Source organism: Xenopus laevis, chromosome 2S (assembly GCF_017654675.1).
Source record: "Xenopus laevis strain J_2021 chromosome 2S, Xenopus_laevis_v10.1, whole genome shotgun sequence".
In the NCBI taxonomy this organism is placed as follows: Eukaryota; Metazoa; Chordata; class Amphibia; order Anura; family Pipidae; genus Xenopus; species Xenopus laevis.
Window position 1 is genome coordinate 106,960,495 of NC_054374.1, and position 19,129 is coordinate 106,979,623.

Sequence of the window (19,129 nt, forward strand, 5' to 3'; positions counted from 1 at the left end):
GGGAGATGAAGTCGCCTGTCGACTAATCGCCTCTTCTGCGGGGCAACAATCTCCCCAAACTGCCTTCCGTCTGCTATAATGAGAAAACGCCAGCGCCAATGCACTTGCAGGGCTTCGATTTCCGAAGTCGCCTCACGAGGAATTTAGTTCAAACTTATAGTTAAGTCAGCCATAGGTACTGTATGTACAAATATGACAGTATGAGTAATAGGAGTAATTGTTAATGAGCCGTTCAGATGCAGGATAATCAATCTGCTTTGGCTTGTGGGACAGAAGCTCTGATGCTGAAAATATATAAGTAATTCCTGCCATAAATGATTACAGTTCTGAATTTTTTTGACAGAACAAGAATTAAAACAGTTACAGGAGCACCAATAAATGTATTCCCCCATGGAAGTTTGTAGAAGCAGAACCCTCTGAACCTGTTATAATTCTAAACTTAAACATAAAATCCACAACCGTCAACCTGATTAAATATACATAAATAGGGAACAGTAATGATCTGTGACTCTCTACAGTCATAAAGCAAGACCTAGCCTTGTGATCTCAACTTAAAAAATATTCATGAAAAAGGTTATTACTGACTATATAACTTCTGGAAAACATGTATTCCCTATTATTGTCACAATTGGCACCCAGAATCTAGAACTTATGCTAGGCTCCCTGGTCTCGGCTCTTTCTTCTGCCTTTAACAGCCACCTTTCACCTCGGGAGGAGCCCTCGGCTAATTAGATGCTGCCGGGTCTTATTAAAAGAGAGGAGCCAAGATAAGGGTTCTGGACGAGCAGAGGGGCATGATCGTTAGCAAAGTCTTTTGGGCAAAAGGTCACAGTTCAAGGTGTAGGCTGAAAGCATAGTCAACTCGCAACTGTGCGCATGCGCTCTTGCCGCATAACCAGGTATGTTACCAAGGGGAAGGGCATGGGAGGGAGTGACGGAGGGAGGGGAAGTGCAAGAGGGGAGAGAATGGGAGCGAGAGCAGCAGGGGAGGAAGCTGCCTGAACTATTGGGTAGGCAGAAAACGTTTGAGTAGGTACCTGCCCAGCACCCCCACATCTTTGCGCCCTAGGCAGGTGCCTACCCCTAGTTCCGGCCCTGGGGGTCAGGATCACAGAAGACAGATTAATCAGGCAGGCAGGGGTCAAACCAGGAATCAGATTCAAGATACAAACAGGTAAAGCACTCAGGAACTCTTAGAGAAGAACCTATAACGGGCAATGAATGAATTACTGAAGTCCCTTTAAATACCCTTTGAATTTCGCGCCATTGTGCGCTGAAGTAACACGCCAGCGTCAATGCGCAGAGAAAAGGCACCAAGTGCGCGCCGCATGTGCCCTAAGGGAATTAATTTGCGGACAGCAGAGGAGGCATCACCACGTGGTGGGCGTCCCCGCCGGCCCACTGGACCACCAGGGTAAGATTTCGTTACAATTATGCATAAACAAACCCATGTGGTAGCACTGTACAAAACACTCTTTTGTAATGGCATATATAATACAAAGAGCTACCAGAAGAACAATCTGCTGTGTCAGAAAACTGGGTCCCTTCCAGAGCATTGGAAAAAGTACAGTAGATACCAAAGAAAATAATAAAATGTGAGAGTCTACTTGACGAGAATAGTAGTTCTGCTTCAATTTAAGGGCTGCTGGTGCATCTTTGTCTCTGCTAGTATTGTGACATCAACGTTGTAAAAAGAAAATATTAAACAATCTTTATGATAAAATGACTAACCTGTTGTGAGAAGCCACAGAAGAACTGGTATAAAAACTGAGGGAAAATAAAGCAGACATTCTGAAAAAAACAAGAAAAAACAAGGCTGTTGGACACTTTAACTGTAAACAGTAGAATTCAGATGCAATATGCGATATATTCTAATACAGTACACTATAAAATAAGTGTATTAATACCTTATAAAAGAAATATTGCACAAGTTCTGATATCCTAACATAATAATAATGTCCATGGATCAGCAGCATTCTTTTTAAATGTTTAAATTTAGGGATTGCATAGTCACTGTTTCTGGCAGCTTGTCTTCCCTCCTTTCCAATTAACCCTGAAATAATAGAGCATGTCAACAGGTTATTTTCTGAATCAAAAATGAGAAGTCACTGTATATCAATTGCTATCATATAGCAGAGCCAAAACCAGTACAAATACCACATTTTAGTGTTTAAGTCCTATCTTGATATGTTTTAAACCTTCTACCCAGTGGTTGTGTTCCCAACACATAATATTATCCTGTACAAACTGTATAAAGAGCAGCCATGGCTTCCAGTTTTAGACTGAAATTAGATTAGAAGTGGGTATCTTTGCTACTAGTTATGCTGCTGGGTAGGGATAACCAAACTTTGTCACCTGGTGCACTTTAAGAAACTGTGGACAAATCAGTGGTTTCATCTGCAGAAAACTTTTTATGGAATATGCTCTAAAATTTCAAAATGTGGTTTATTTTGTAGGGGGAAAATTGCTCACAACAGACATACTGTAATTTATGTTCCAAATCTGCTGCTTCTTTAACACTCTGGAGAGACAGCTGCATTTGCTACAATGCATATTTTAATGTATAATTAAAATGGCATTTTCATCAGCCTTACTGTAGTCCAATGCATTTAGGCAAAATATTTAAAATTCTCCATGAAGTCAGTCAAATGCTCTTAGTTCACTCATCACTACTACAGGGTTAGCACAATTGCTCTATCTTGTATTTGCCATAACTTGAGGCTTATTATTAAGCACCATTAGTAAGGAGGGTCATACATGCTTCTGTGAACCCCACGAGAGCTTTGACTTGATGAGGCAGGTATTGATTATCAATTGACAGCCGTCTGTTTAGATAATTGCATTGCCCACCTTATCTCCTGTTACCTCCAGTTACAATTTAGTAAATGAAGCAGTCCAAGAATATAACCTTACCTATACCAACATGTGCTTCTAAAATCATGCTGACATCATTAGCCCCATCACCAATGGCTAGCGTAATTGGATGTTCCCTCGAAGACTTGATTAATTTAACAATCTGTAAAGAAATAATGAAGTTTCATGACTGATGCAAGACCTGTTAACATAATACCAGGTCGACACTTGCAAATTCAGTACACACCCAGTTTTAAATGATGTGAAATAAATAAATATATATATATATATATATATATATATATATATATATATATATATATATATATATATATATATATATATATATATATATACATCCATCCGCTGGTTATATATATATATATATATAAAATCATTAATATAAAATTCTGCAACCCCTTAATCCATTACTATTCTCTGTAACGTCAGTCCTTGTGAAATCTCCGCTTTAACAGAGGAGTATTTTCAAATGATAAACTACAAAGTTTAAAACACAATGTTCACCTGTATTTTAAAAAGTAATATGATAGCTTTGCATATTATTTCTTTTCTGTCTTACAAAGGAAATGCTTTCACAAGTAAGGCCACCTAGAGCATTCTGGTTTTTCCTTCCCAGTGCTACCAAGTAACAAACAAATAATAATAACTACACATCAAATTTTGGACCAGGTAGTGCTCTTGTTGGGGCACTGGTAAATGTGTGATTTCATTGTAAAAAATGTGCATCATGGTTCAATTTACTCATTCTCATTCCTAAAACCGATATTAATCTCAATCTCCCTACTGACATCCAAATTAATCTTGTTTGCAGATTACTGTTCCACAGTGCAATATATATATATATATATATATATATATATATATATAGGCAAATACAAGAGGTCCTCTGCACTCAACCCATTATCAATATATTTAAGACAGAGACATTTTGTGCATACTGCTACTGAAAAATGCCTTACCCTTTAAACAAAACAGGGATTGTTTGTCCATATATTGCAATATATTTAAGCTGGCCAACTACGTCAAAGTCATCCCATATCTGGCCAGTCCTATGCTCAATTTTCATCTGATTCATTAAGAATTCTATGGTTTAATTATACATTTTATAAAAGGGACGAATACGTTTTACCTGCAACTTACTAGCTGCTTTCAAAGTAAAACTCCCAAACTTGGCTGCCCTTTTATTAGACACCAGTGGGATCACCTGACTATAGTATCCCTGTTTTGTTTAAAGGGTAAGGCATTTTTCAGTAGCAGTATGCACAAAATGTCTCTGTCTTAAATATATTGATAATGGGTTGAGTGCAGAGGACCTCTTGTATTTGTCTATATGTATTTTGTGGTCACACCCTCATTGCACCCCCGCCTAATGATTTTAAAAACTAGTGGTGAGCACAACTTTCCCCTGTTTGTTATATATATATATATATATATATATATATATATATATATATATATATATATATATATATATATACATACTAGTGTGAATACCTGTGCTTTCTGTAGTGGTGCCATTCGACAACAGAGAACTGCACTGCAATTACGGCAGATTTCCAAGAACACCTCTCTGTAGTTTGTAGAGCTCCCATCTTCCCTGGGTTTCATTATTAATGACAGTGTAGCCCCATCAATAATTAAACCATAGTCCTGGAAATCTGTTGAAAACCTATACCATTCAAAAGATAAACAAATAAAGATATTGGTTGTTTTTTCCACCATCCAAACAAAGGTTGATTTAATTAGTGCAAACATAATCAATGGTAACATATGAGCTGAGGATAATTTTCAACATATTTCCATTGGGTTTCTAAAATGAAAGTCACTAAGATCCCTGGAGTTGTGACCAAATTGCCTTGTGTCCCATAGTCCTAAATGCCAATATTTATTTACATGTATCAAGTTAGTATATGTCATTTCTGCAGTACTCTCCTACAAGGGATAAACCAACTTTAAAGAAAATAAATTGTTAACGTTTTTACATAGCTGGAAGATATTGATATGCTCAAGTTCTGTGATTAAAAAAACAAACAAAAAAACCCTGATATTTGGCATTTTGCACATAGCTCTTTTTCCTGTTCCATAAAGATGGGTACAACTATCAAAACAAAGTTTTTTCCTCAAGCTAAAGTAACTAAGCGTTTGTTGCCAAGGCACAATTTGTGGTTATAATAATGGTAAAACAATCCTTAATCAATGTTATTTATGAAAATATGCATATGATGGGTATTCTTTTATTTTATATACTATCCTCTAAAGGTAAATACTTTTTATTTTACTATTGTTTCTGTCTAATAGAAAAAAGTACAGCATGCTCCTTGTTCAATATGAGCTCAATGAATAGTTCTTATGGTGAACATCTCTGCTGTATGTTGTTTTAATCACAAAAAAATATGTTTTTAATTTCTTAAGATAAACAGGGCAAACAGATAAACTGAACTAATCTATGTTTTGTCCTTTTCAGGCAGATAATGAGATTCCCAGTGAATGATAATCCACCTGCATAGTGGATTCCTGCTAACAAAACAGTCTATACTAGTAATTTAATTATATACCTTGCAAGGCCCAACATGGAGTAGCTTAAAGGGATCCTTTCATTGGAAAACATGTTTTTTTTCAAAACGCATCAGTTACTAGTGCTACTCCAGCAGAATTCTGCACTGAAATCCATTTCTCAAAAGAGCAAACAGATTTTTTTTATATTCAATTTTGAAATCTGACATGGGGCTAGACATTTTGTCAATTTCCCAGCTGCCCCTGGTCATGTGACTTGTGCCTGCACTTTAGGAGAGAAATGCTTTCTGGCAGGCTGCTGTTTTTCCTTCTCAATGTAACTGAATGTGTCTCAGTGGGACATGGGTTTTTACTATTGAGTGCTGTTCTTAGATCTTACCAGGCAGCTTTTATCTTGTGTTAGGGAGTCGTTATCTGGTTACCTTCCCATTGTTCTTTTGTTTGTTTGTTGGGGGGGAAAAGGGAGGGGGTGATATCACTCCAACTTGCAGTACAGCAGTAAAGAGTGATTGAAGTTTATCAGAGCACAAAAAAAATCTGTTTGCTCTTTTGAGAAATGGATTTCAGTGCAGAATTCTGCTGGAGCAACAGATTCATTTTGATTTTTTTTTTTTCCCATGACAGTATCCCTTTAAGTCTCATTGTTTGCCCTGTTTAGCTCAAGAAATAACAAAAAAGACACAATAGGCAACAGGAATTTCCAGCACAACCCTATTTACCGCACTCTTGAGGAACACATGAATATACTGCCTCCTTAAGAGGTATCAATTATATTTCTTCTGGGTTTTCTCTAGCTTCTATGAAAGTGCTATTGCCAAAATTTTAAATTTCAGCCAGAAATAAGACGTTGGGGTTTGCTGAAAGCCAAAAGGAGGTATAAAACCAATGGGGACCTAATATGACATTCCTGGAACATGGTCTCACTGCAGGTGATAATAACTTCAGTGATAGCCGACCTTGGAACAACCCCTTGTACTTGCTTAGAGCCTGTTCAGTGAGATACTATGAAATGTTGCCCCTATACAGAGCACAAAATAGTAGGAATATATTCACTGTTGTATAGACCCATTGGAATGCAAACATCAAACAGCACCAATATAATGCAAATATAAACACCATTCCCCTTTTCAGTTTCAAGCAAAGGCCCCATACCCTGAGAAATTGTCTCTTGTCATGCTTTCACTGTGCCTTAGGACTGTTCTATTGAGCTCAAACAGCACATCATGTAAACTCTGCTCCTCTATTCGCTTTGTTGTGAGCTCTAACAACTGTGTGTTCCGCCTGAATAGTTTGCATGCATAGCAGGTGGCAGAAGCTGTCTCCATTTTGTCCCCTGTTAGTACCCAGACTTTAATGCCAGCTTTCTGGAGTGATTCTATTGTATCAGCTGCTTTTTCTTGAAGCCTGTAGGAAGTACAACACATATAAAAAGTTATGAAATTATGACTTCCTCCACTCAATGCTTTGATTAAAAATAATACATATATGATATAATGACTATGATAATAACACGCACACATATACACACAGCTTGGTTCACAAACTGTTCTTAAGCTATCCCTAAATGTCTTTGCAGATGACTCATGTATGCTTATCACCAATCAACTTTGTTTGAATCATGCTCAGGATTGTTTATCCTACAATATTTATATTTTAGTGGCCAGCGCTGGGAAACCAATATCAAACCATGTAGGTTTCTGATTGCTAGACCAAAGAAGATGGATGTATGGGATTTTTAAAGAGGTGTACATCACATATATTTCGTTGCTGTCCTTAATTGCATTTAGCAATGCTTGTAAAAGTTCTAAACCTTTGGCTATGAGATTGCACACAAAAGGCACTCAGACCATAATGAAATGCCCATAAATAAATTAAATATTGATTCTTCCTAAGAAAGTATGTGCATATAAACTGTTTAACAAATCAGACCAATTCAATTTTGTACTTTACGTCTACTGGATGCACAGGATAAGACTGTGTTGGCCTGGGTGCAGACACACGTGGTGGATTTTGATGCAGAAACTTGAGTGCATGAATTGCGGCACCAAAATCCATTGTGTGTGCAAGGTAGGAGCTGGTTCACACTGTAGGGGCTCAATCCACCACATTTGGCATAAGTAGTACAGACTAGAGAGCATAGAGTTTGTCACCAGAGGGAAACACTATAGCTTTTTGTTAATTTGAGTTTTAAATCATATTTGTCAAAGAGTGGACAAAGGGTGATAAATATTATTTTTTAAAAATCTCATTAAAGTGAATATAGAGCTCTAGAATTTGCCCTTTGAACCCTGCCCTGTGTATTGTAAATGGACCATAGAATGATTTTCCGTATTGCAGTTCCCCGCTCTTGTTCTGAGACAGATTATTGATGCGCTACACTGAGCACTGCTGACAGAGCACTTGAGTATTAATATAGATTTGTTCTATAACTTAGAGCTAGTTAATGCTCCAGTGAATGTATATGCTTCTCATAGTTTTCTCTTCTTTTTATCATCTACCGCATTGCTTGAATTTCACTCGTGCTATGCAGATGCAGTATATATTGCCTTGGATTGATAAAATACAATGTGCACTGATAAATAACTGGCTTATTTAAAATCTGCTACCATTTGTTTTGTACATTTCTTTCTGCAATATGCATTAGTTTAATATAAGCAGAGTGTTCCAAGTTGCTATTATCATAACAGCACAGCAAAACAACTCATGCACATCTAAAACAATTGTCCCCGAAATGTGTTATCACTGCCCCCCCAATATATAAAATCTATAGAAAAGAAAAAGAGTATAGAAAGAGAGGTAGAGGGGCAGTAAATATGTAGACAGTATTGCATGACACTTCATAAGTAAATATTGTTTTGAATTCCATATAACATAATGTTTTAGAATCATAGCATACCTGTCTTCAACTGCTGTAGCACCTAGTAAAATAAGATCCTGTTCTATTTGTTCATATGCCTCTGCCAGTTTCTTCTCTCTGTCCTGAAGTGCCAGCTGTGCGTCCTTGAGCAATTTGTTAGCCCACTCATATTCCTCTTGAGAAAATTTTTTGTAGGCAACACACAGAGTTCTCAGCCCTTCCTAAAATAATTGCAAAAGTAATGTCAACAGCAAGGTTCAGCTCTCATGAACATGCTCATTATTATGCTTTATTTATATAGCACCAACATATTCTGTAGTGATTTACACAAAGTATACATCATTCAGTTAACTTTATGTATGTTGAGTATAGAGGGAAATCGGAGTACCTGGAGGAAACCCACGTAAGCACACGGAGATCATACAAACTGCTTGCAGATGAGGCTCAGGCTGGAATCAAACCCAGGACCACACTTATGTACATAGAAAATGGTGCCCTATATGCTAGAACCATTTCAAGCAATATAGTCTAGTTGAAGCTAAGAAAAGTGTGGGTAGCTGCCTGCTTGGCCCAGAAAACAATTGGACAATGGATACATTTCACTGCGACCGATGAAAAGTTTCTAACTTGCCCCATCGTTTTTCTGACCGATGTCGGGTGAAAAATCGTTACATGCACAATCGCTCTGTGTCCACTAACCCCACAATAATTTGATGGATTTGTCAGAATCGCACTAAAATCGGTCGTTAAGGAGAGAAAAATCTTAACGTGTATGATGACCGTTACTCCTCAAGTATTGAGCTGGTCACATACAAGTGCAAGGCAATGACCTGCCTCAGAGTCTATCACACTGTGCCTGATTTGCTCACATACATGAATCTTAGAACCAGTGGGAATTATGAGGAAGGTGTCATCGTTCCATTCTAAGACTACGATTTTAAGTCATAAGCAATGCAATGTGTAGATATTCTTAGCTCTGGGGAGTCACCTGAGACTCCAAATAGATAACCCACCTATTTGGCCATAAGAAGCCTGGAGGCTAAATGAATGAGATGATTGATGATCGGGAGGCTGGAAATGTGATCGAATGTAAGGATTTTTTCAAGGTTAGAAAACTGATAAAATGTTTCCTTTAAATAAAAGTTGCTTCTCAGTGTATGAAAAATGTATTTTAAAATAAAGTGATGTGTAACTGTTTTAAAAAGAAAAAAAACTATTTTTCAAGTATAGATTATTAACCTTAACTCCTACGGGGTATTTATCAAATAGTTATCTCATTATTTTCTGAAATATATTCCAACCAAAGCCACATGGATTATTTCCCCTTATTTATCAATACATTTTTCCAGAAAAATTCCAGTTCAGAAAAAAACTTGGAAAATCATAATTTTTTTTGAAAACCACTACATCTTTGGATTATTGCATGAAACCCATTGTAGATTGGGGTATCTTCAGGACTTCTTCCATTGACTTATATACAACCTTGGCAGGTCTGAGATGAGGAATTTTCACATTCAGACTTTTTCCATCATCAAGGTTTAATAAATCCCAGAAAAAAAAAATTTCAATAAAACTTTTTCATGTTTTTTGGCATTCGGACTTTAATAAATAACCTTCCTAGTGTTAAATTGAACTATCTCTATAATACAAGTGGATGTTGTTAGCTCATTGATATTTTCCATCTGAGTCATCTTAAAAAAAGCATTTATATTATGCATTATTGGGAACTTCCAGCAAGGGTCTTCCTATAAAGAAATTCTGGGAAATTGTGATTATAGGTTTAACAGCATTAAATATTGTCTTCAGTACAATCAAATCAATGGAATTGTCATTTTTTATAAGTGGCTGTATTTTGGAGACTTTGTGGTCTCCTCTGTAGTGTAGTAATAATAATTCAGTACTGGTCTGTGTGTTGCTAATGAGGTTTGCTAATTTCTGCTGGCTACAGTGGGGCAGATGTAGAGCAAAAAAAAATTCAGTCCTACAATCTGTTCCATAATTTCTTGTAAGAAGTTTACAACAGGGAATATGCAATCCAAAATCTACTTTTTGCAAAACTGTTCTTGAAATAACTGAGTGATCTGAGCACGCACCACTGCATTGCGTTCAACTCTGGCTCGAATTTGATCCACTTTGCCTTCTCTGACCCTGGGGAATATGGCAGAGTCTGCTCCTTTGCAAAACAAGTAGATGTCACCTGTGGAAAAGAAAGGGTTTGGTATACAAATCTAATTTGTTTAGTATTAAATAATCACTTCTTAAAACTTAGTCTAAAGAAACTGTTCTGTTCAATCACAGAGTAATTATTTTAAGAATATATTATGGCGTTATCTGAGTACTTTATTATTTGTTTGTTTAGACCACTTCTATTATTTTAGACCACTTTTATTGTATTATGAGAATTTCTTTAATTTGCCCCCCTCCTTCAGCACAGAAAGGGTGAAAATTATTTTGATACAGAGTGACAGAAATTATGCAATCTGACATCAGTTAAAATGGGCACACGTAGCTAAAATTGGGTCAGGTACAGCTCCCCTTCCCAGTCACAATTATGGGACAATGGCTGCATTCTGGAAGAAAAATGTATTAAATTGTATTCAGAATTACACTATGAGCACTGCACTTGCATAATTAAATGACCCTTCATGTGTATTTTGTACCTTTGGATGATCTGACTATAACACTCATCCGTCTTCTCACAGAATCAAACGTCAGAACCTGTAGCAGTTCAAATCTGTAGGAACAAAAATGAGTACTGGTAAGAAACATATTTTCTATAGGAGGTTCACCCTTATAAAACTTAGTGACTTTGTTCTGTTGCTTTCTTTTTAATACCTATAATTTTTCTACAATGTACATTACAAATGAATGTAGTTTTCTTTCTTTCCCAGCAAGCCTGGCACACTAAGGGGCTGATTCACTAAGCTCGAGTGAAGGATTCGAATGAAAAATACTTCGAATTTCGAAGTATTTTTTTGGTACTTCGACCATCGAATTGGTTAAATTTGTTCGAATTCGAACGAAATCGAACGAATCGAACGAAAAATCGTTCGACTATTCGACCATTCGATAGTCGAAGTACTTGCCCTTTAAAAAAAACTTCGACCCCCTACTTCGGCAGGTAAAACCTACCGAAGTCAATGTTAGCCTATGGGGAAGGTCCCCATAGGTTTGCTAATCTTTTTTTGATCGAAGGATTTTCCTTCGATCGTTGAATTAAAATCGTTCGAATCGTTCGATTCGAACGATTTAATCGTTCGATCGAACGAAAAATCCTTCGATCGTTCGATCGAAGGATTAGCGCTAAATCCTTCGACTTCGATATTCGAAGTCGAAGGATTTCAATTCGAGGGTCGAATTTCGAAGTATTTTTAACTTCGAAATTCGACCCTTAGTGAATCTGCCCCTAAACTGTTAAAACTAGCCAATACATCTCCTTGACTTGATTTGTCAGCAACTAATGTATCAATGCATGCAGTAAACACACACACACATATATATATATATATATATACACATATATATATATATCTATACACATATATATATATATATATATATATACATATATATATATATATATATATATATATACACACACACACATATATATATATATATATATATATATATACATACATATATATATACACATATATACATATACATATATACATATATATACACATATATATACATATATATATATATATATATATATATATATATATGTATATATATATACATATTTTCTGAATGCCTATACAATTATATATTAAGTAAATATGTAGTTATCTCTTAGTATAATTTAAAGGGATTCTGCCATGATTTTACGGTGTTGTTTTTATTTCTAAATTACACTGTTTACACAGCGAATAATTCACTCTACCATGTAAAATTTCATTGCTAACCCAACAAGTGTATTTTTTTTAGTTGTAATATTGGTGTGTAGGCAGCCATCCCAGGTCATTTTGCCTGGTAATGTGCTTTCAGAAAGAGCCCGCACTTTAGGATGGAACTGTTTTCTGCCAGGCTGTTGTTTCTCCTACTCATTGTAACTGAATCCGTCCCTTCCTTTCACCTGATACACTGAAGACGCTCATGCATGCTCTCATCCTATCCAGACTAGATTACTGTAACCTTTTACTAACTGGCCTCCCTAACTCCCATCTCTCCCCTCTACAGTCTGTATTAAACACTGCTGCCAGAATTATCCTCCTCTCATCCAAAAGGGTACAGGCCCCTCCGCTGCTGAAGTCCTTATCATGGCTTCCTATAAAACAAAGAATAACTTATAAACTCCTCCTCATAACCTTCAAAGCCCTTCATTCCTCTGCACCTAACTACATCTCATCTCTTGTCTCTCTATATGTTATTGCCCGAAACCTCCGCTCCTCTCAGAGCAACCGCTTGGTTGTACCCCCCTCTACTACTGCTGTTCTCTCTCTCAGGAGAGAATCCTCCTTCAATGTTTTTAAAACAAAACTCAAAGACTACCTCTGGGAGCACCTGGACAACACCTGAACTGGCACTTATATATCAGTGTAACAAACTGTAAACCACAGCACCTTAATACCCCTCTGAATTGTGTCTGTATGTTACCCTCCCATTTAGACTGTAAGCCCTACGGGGTAGAGTCCTCTAGCCTTTTGTTTCCTTGACACTGAGCACTTAATCTGTATTGTAATTCTATTTTTTAAATTTATGTGAATTATATTTCTAATGCACTTATTGTTACTTTTTATTCCAATGACCCCTTGTTTGTTACTACTAATTTATTGTTTTGCTGTACAGTGCTCTGCCCTCAAGGAGCGCTTTACAAATAAAAATATACATACATACAACTGAAGGAGTCGCAGTAGGACCTGGACTTTTAAAAAAAATTGCAGGGTAGGATTTGCACCCCTTACTTTTTCTTACTTGGGAAGGCGCATATGTCACCCATCCTTCCTCCTACAAAAACCCTAAAGTAATTTATTTATATATTTATTCATTATATTCATTGATAAATGAAGACTAAAGGGCTCAGTTTATGCCAATAAGTGCTTTATTTGTGTCTGGGGCATCTCTGAGTATATCTATAATTAGTATTTACAGTACACATATATATATATATATATATATATATATATATATATATATATATATATATATATATATATATATATATATATATATGTGTGTGTGTGTGTGTGTGTGTGTGTGTGTGTGTGTGCAGGCAATACAGTCCAACAGACATATTTTATTGTTTGCGTAATAAGAAGTAGTGACAAAGCAGGCTATATGGGGACTTTGGCGAGATGAAGGTCATACCTGGCAGAGTATTATTTATATGTGGATGGGTAATGTCTCTCCGTAGCAAGATTATGGTTAACACAGGTCAATGGCTACCTCTGCAGGATAACACATTAATGTCTTCCTAATAAATGTTTTGGCGGTTTAACCTAGATTCATGTGTTTCTATTTTTAAATGGGTCTGTAGAAATTACCCAATTATTCATGAATACTGCTGTGCTTTTGCAGCAGGAGACATCTATGTAATATAATATATATAATAACATTTATCTATATTTGGCAGTAGTTATTCATCTGTAACTCCAGGTAGCTAGTATTTCATCTTTAAACACTTACTTTTCAATGTCATTTTCTCGGTTACATATTTCCATGTAATTATCTTTCATCCTTAAAAACGTATAGCCGAGCCTGAAACAAGAGAAGCACACTACAATGAACTCGTTTTCTCAGTGCCACTGCTACAAGTACAAGATTAAATAACCATAGAAACAAAAGAACTGTACAGAAGATTGATATTTTATGCAAGAAAAGTGACACCCCTTTAAGGAAAATCTATCTCATATTAGCTTAAATTAAATGAACCTTAAACTAGAAATACTAATTTCTTTAAATAAAATAAAAACGTTATTAGTATATTCAGATATTTAAAAATGTCTTTAGTAAATAACAGGGCCATTAAAGTGGTTGGTTGCAATTCAAATACACAATGGCAATGACAGGTAGCAAAATGTAGATTTTATTAGATGTTTAGGAGCCATTTATCCTATTAGAAAAATGGCTTGTATCGCAGGCAGAGACTGCCAACAAAAAATGCAATCTGTATAATGTAGTTGGTCAGAACATACTGTACTGCAGGTTTAACATTTACTTAAACATATTGTACTTTCAGAGATTCTGTACACATTGTTTCAGAAAACAATAAAATATTGATGAAACAATATGCAGTTATCTGCAACATAAAAATAATTTTATGGCACAGTCAACTTCAGTCAATGCACCAAGAAAAAACATAGAGTTTTTGGCAATTGGCACACCTCCCAATTTCAGCAATTTTTCTATACATATATGTTCTTTCTCTGCTCTCCTACCCACCTTTGAACACCTTCAACAAGTGCAACTTCATCAGGGGAGGATGAAATATATACACTGGATCTCCCAGAGTGACTAGATTTTTTCTCTCCATCGATATGATCTTCATCCTTCACCTGCACAGTGTGGCATAAGCAAAGTGCGCGGAAAAATAGTTCTTCCCTCTCCTAAAAAAATGGAAACACAGCATTAGCACTTCTTGTAAGGGAATATGTAAAAAAATAATTGACAAAAAACCAAGGGGGTCTTTTCAGCGTGCATTTTTCGACACGCAAAAACACAGTGTGTGCTCTACCTCCAGCCACGCTAACAGCCAATGATTTAAATGCCAAGATCCCTAAGCATGTATGTATAACTAATGAAATAGTAATCTGGAAAATTAGTCACATATTCTAGGGCCTTTTAATGTATGCTCTCCATTCCAGCAGAGTGCAATCTGCATGTATAAATACATTAATAAATATTGATTAACAGAGGCTCATACTTTGCCACCAGCTCCAGGAGAGGAATCAATCATGTCAATGCCCATACAGTCAGGGAGAATCTGTCCATTGCAGATGACATGAGGAATATAAACGTGCCCTTCAATGCAACACTCAACAAACTCCATATTGTTCTCAGTTAAAGTCCCAGTCTTATCTGTAAATATGTATTCAACCTGCAGGAAAAGAACAAGACTGAAATAAGTCCTCTGTAGGTGTTAAAAAGACTAGTGTAGCTGCAGGGGAACCAAAATACTAAACTAGACCCTCTTTGCCTTTTATATTAGTCTGAGTTTGTATGTAAACACTGTTTTATAGACTGTTATTGTACAGCCCTGTGAAATATTTCAGCTTTTATAAATATCAGCATGTTGCAGTCCTGCTCACTAAATATTCATTGGGCTCACACTTTATAAGAACAAGAGCTACGAAATTAAAGTAGCTGCCTAGGACAAGTCACTGCTTATTTCCCAGACTGTTTCCTCAAAATAACTACCTTACTTACATCATTAGTGAACAAGCAGATTGCTGTCCCAAATACTTAATATAATATAACATAAAAATAGCCAATTTTTAAAAGAAATGTGAATGAGACCCAGTGCAAATTTTCCCTCTAATTGTCGGGCAGATAATCTTCTAGATGACATTGTCTCTGCTTCTCTTTTAGGGCTCTTACACACGGGCGGTTTTTCCTGCGCTCCCCTTTCTTCCATTCAGTCGCAGCAGATCGCAGGAGCAGATTCAGTCAATTATTGTAAATGCATCTGTGTGAGTACAGCCCCCTTTACAATAATTTAGTGTATCTACTCCGGCGCTCCCCTGCGGCTGAACGGAAGAAAGCCCAACGCAGGGGAGCGCCGGGAAAAACCACCGGTGTGTAAGAGCCCTTACTCTGCAAGGCTCTCTGCTTATTTCTAAATGTCGCTATTTCATTGTTTTTCAAAATTGCACCAATGATAATGTAACCCCATAGAGAGTACAGAGTTACAGTTACTGAGGAATGGTTTGGTTCTTAGATCTTCATCATAAACAACACAGCAGCCCTTCACGGTAACAGAAATCACCTGCCTTGCTTCCTCTAAGCAGCCATTGTTTTGAATCCAACACAAAAAAGGATTTGAATAATACATAGCCTTCTGCTTGTGATGGGACACAGAGAAACAAAGACATTTCACTTTGGCAGAATTCCCACTAGACAAGGTTGATACATAAAAATCTGCATGTCATGCAAGTATAAACAAAGGCATGTTTTTCATTTAGGGTAAGAAGTTGTTGAATTACCATATTACCCATTCTATTGTTATAAAATAAAAAAAACTATTATTAAGAACAGCTAAAGCAATTATCAACAGCAAGTTCATTAGTAAGCCTCCAAACATAACAAACAGAAGGTGCTAATTATCCCACATTCTCATTTCCTTTGTGATAGAAATATCCTTGTTTCTGTACTAAATAATCACATCATGGCAAATAAATTCCCACTGCTTGTAATCATTAGGCTGGGATGCACCTCCCAGGGAAATTGACTAAACACTCATTATGGGAAATAGGTGTGAAGAAATAAAGAAATCAAGCACTACTGATGATTTAATGTTTAAAGGGGCTCTCCACCCAAAACTGTTTTCCCCAATGAAAGAAAATATTTTTTTATCAATCTCCAATATACAGAAATCAAAACGTATCATTAGTTTTCATGTTATTTATAATTGCAGTTAATAGCAGTATTTCTGTTCTCTGGTTATTAATCATGAAACAATTTAGCAGAAGCCCTTTAATTCTTACTATAGGGGACAGTAACTAATAGACATAGACTATAAACAGATACATTGATAGAAAGAAAATGAGTACATTTATCAACTTTATTTGTAAGTGGAATTACTATTGGAAGCAGCATTTGCTGAAAGATTCTATTATCTGTTACAGATTATATTTTTGTTCTTTATACATTTCTATTCTCTGGGTATTTTAGGATGAAGACAGACTAGGAGATTAGTCAACCACCAATGAATCTACTCTAGCCAGGGAGGCTAATCTACTCTGAATGCTTCCTCTGAGTCTAATACACAAATCTGCGCTGGCGAAACATACGCAGCACAAAGTTGCCTAAAGTTTCATTGTGATAAAACTTCAGAAATTAGAGGCGCTGTGTATGTTTCCCAAGCAGCGTTTCGTGTGTTAGGTATAGGGGAAGCATTCAGAGGTGATAAATCACCCCAGCTAGAGATTAATCACAAGGTTTAGAATCCACTCCTTTGCTGCTGCTGTCCTGATTTACGTTCCTGTACCTGGAAGCATTGTCTTCACTCAGGTGCAGGAAGATGCGGCCGATATCGGCTGTGAAATAAGATGTCTCAATGCTTCCGGGTGCAGGGACATCAGTTAGGACAGAAGCAGATTCTTGGCCTGTGTTGACCCTATCCTAAAACAATGTAAGAGGAGCCAGTTTTCCACTCTGTATTTTAATCCGTTTAAAAGGAGAACTAAAACCCCCTTTGTGATAAGTCCCCACTGGCCCCCTCTCTGCCTCCGCCTGCACAGTCTTAACCCTGAATTCTGTCCCCTCTAGAAATAGCGACTGCACATGCAGAGTGAGCGCAGCAGAGCTCATGGGTCTTCTTCTCTTCCGTAATCTTCATGAAGTGAGCATGCATTGGCGCATGTGCAGTTGCAGCAATCTTCCAGCTTGCAACATCTGCGCATGCGCCGAAAGAGAGGGAAATTACCGAAGCGGAGGAAGAAGACACGAAGATTACCAAAGAGAAGAAGATGGTGCCCAGTGAGCTCTGCTGCGCTCACTCTGCATGTGCGTCGATATTTCTAGAGGGGACAGAATTCAGGTGTAAAACTGTGTAGGGGGGAGGCAAGGAGGGGGGGCAGTCACAATGGGGGGTTTAGTTATCTTTTAATCAGCTGGCTTGCAACACAGACATACATTGTTTTGCCTCGAATAAGGATGAATTATATCTTAGCTGGGATCAAGTACAAGGTACTGTTTTACTATTACAGAGAAAAAGGAAATAATTTTTTAAAATTTGAATTCTTTAATTAAAAGGGAGTCTATGGGAGATGGCGTTTTTGTAATTCTGAGCTTTTTGGATAATTGATTTAGAGATAATGGATCCCATACCTGTATTTTACAGTTGATTAGAAATACATTTTCTTTCATCAAGCAAAAAAACAGCTTTAAGGTAGAGAACCCCTTTAAAAGTGCCCAGTATAGCCTCATTTACCATTGCCTTAACCACTAGGACACTGCTATGTCTGAATTGCTAGCTAAATATCTCTCAGTGGCTGTCACCTGTCCTAGTTCTTCATTCAAGTCAGATGTGTTGACAACGGGACCCTCTCCTGTCGTTTCATCAAACATTTCTTCATCCCAGGAGATGAAATAGGACCCCAAGAATTTCTGCATTTCCACTGTGACATACATGGATACAGGAATGATGTAGTTGAAGAGGACCATGAAAGCTAAAAAGTCTGTAAATGCTCCAAGGAACTAAAAATAAACAAAACATGCCGGTTATGCCTGTTTCTCCACCGGAAAAACACGGTGACTGAGTATAAATGAAGAATTGGGGAAGAAAGAGGAACCTTTCCTGGTCAGGTATGCTAACAAAAGGATGGTTTGGGAATTTTTTCACAAACTGTATATAATGCCTATGGTAGGTGTTATCAGTGCAGCTTTATCCACAATTGTCTAAGCATTCCAATCAAACATCCACTACCTAGCATTATTTTAAACATTAGTGGGGGAATGTAATATTGGTCACCAAAAATCGTTCGCAATTCGTTCCCAATGGGAATAACTGTTCGCAAAGTTAAAAAATCTTGCCTTTGTGAACACTTTGCCCCTGATTCGACAGTAGGATAGTGATTGTGAATTTTATAGTTTGTGATAGTGTGCAGTATATGTAATAAAACCTCTGAATGAAGGAAAATAGAGTAACTTCTTAATGAAGGGAAAAAAAAGTATTTGTACCCTTCTCTCTTTTTCTGTATCCCCTTTGTTTAATTTTAT

The 19,129-nt window shown here is 36.8% G+C and overlaps 1 protein-coding gene across 5 annotated transcripts in view; it reads right to left on the reverse strand.

Annotated features, from left to right (window-relative positions):
- The window catches only part of LOC108709736 (phospholipid-transporting ATPase IH), a 105,876-nt gene that overhangs the window by 22,572 nt on the left and 64,175 nt on the right, over positions 1 to 19,129 (reverse strand). For all 5 annotated transcript variants that reach the window (XM_041584247.1, XM_018249839.2, XM_041584249.1 and 2 more), the window contains exons 12-23: positions 18,410 to 18,607; positions 15,114 to 15,287; positions 14,633 to 14,796; positions 13,877 to 13,948; positions 10,906 to 10,979; positions 10,339 to 10,442; positions 8,285 to 8,466; positions 6,541 to 6,792; positions 4,369 to 4,543; positions 2,914 to 3,016; positions 1,908 to 2,053; positions 1,732 to 1,791 (exon numbers count right to left, since the gene is read on the reverse strand). In XM_041584247.1, the coding sequence (XP_041440181.1) occupies positions 1,732 to 1,791; positions 1,908 to 2,053; positions 2,914 to 3,016; positions 4,369 to 4,543; positions 6,541 to 6,792; positions 8,285 to 8,466; positions 10,339 to 10,442; positions 10,906 to 10,979; positions 13,877 to 13,948; positions 14,633 to 14,796; positions 15,114 to 15,287; positions 18,410 to 18,607 (1,704 nt within the window). The remainder of the gene's footprint in view (positions 1 to 1,731; positions 1,792 to 1,907; positions 2,054 to 2,913; positions 3,017 to 4,368; positions 4,544 to 6,540; positions 6,793 to 8,284; positions 8,467 to 10,338; positions 10,443 to 10,905; positions 10,980 to 13,876; positions 13,949 to 14,632; positions 14,797 to 15,113; positions 15,288 to 18,409; positions 18,608 to 19,129) is intronic.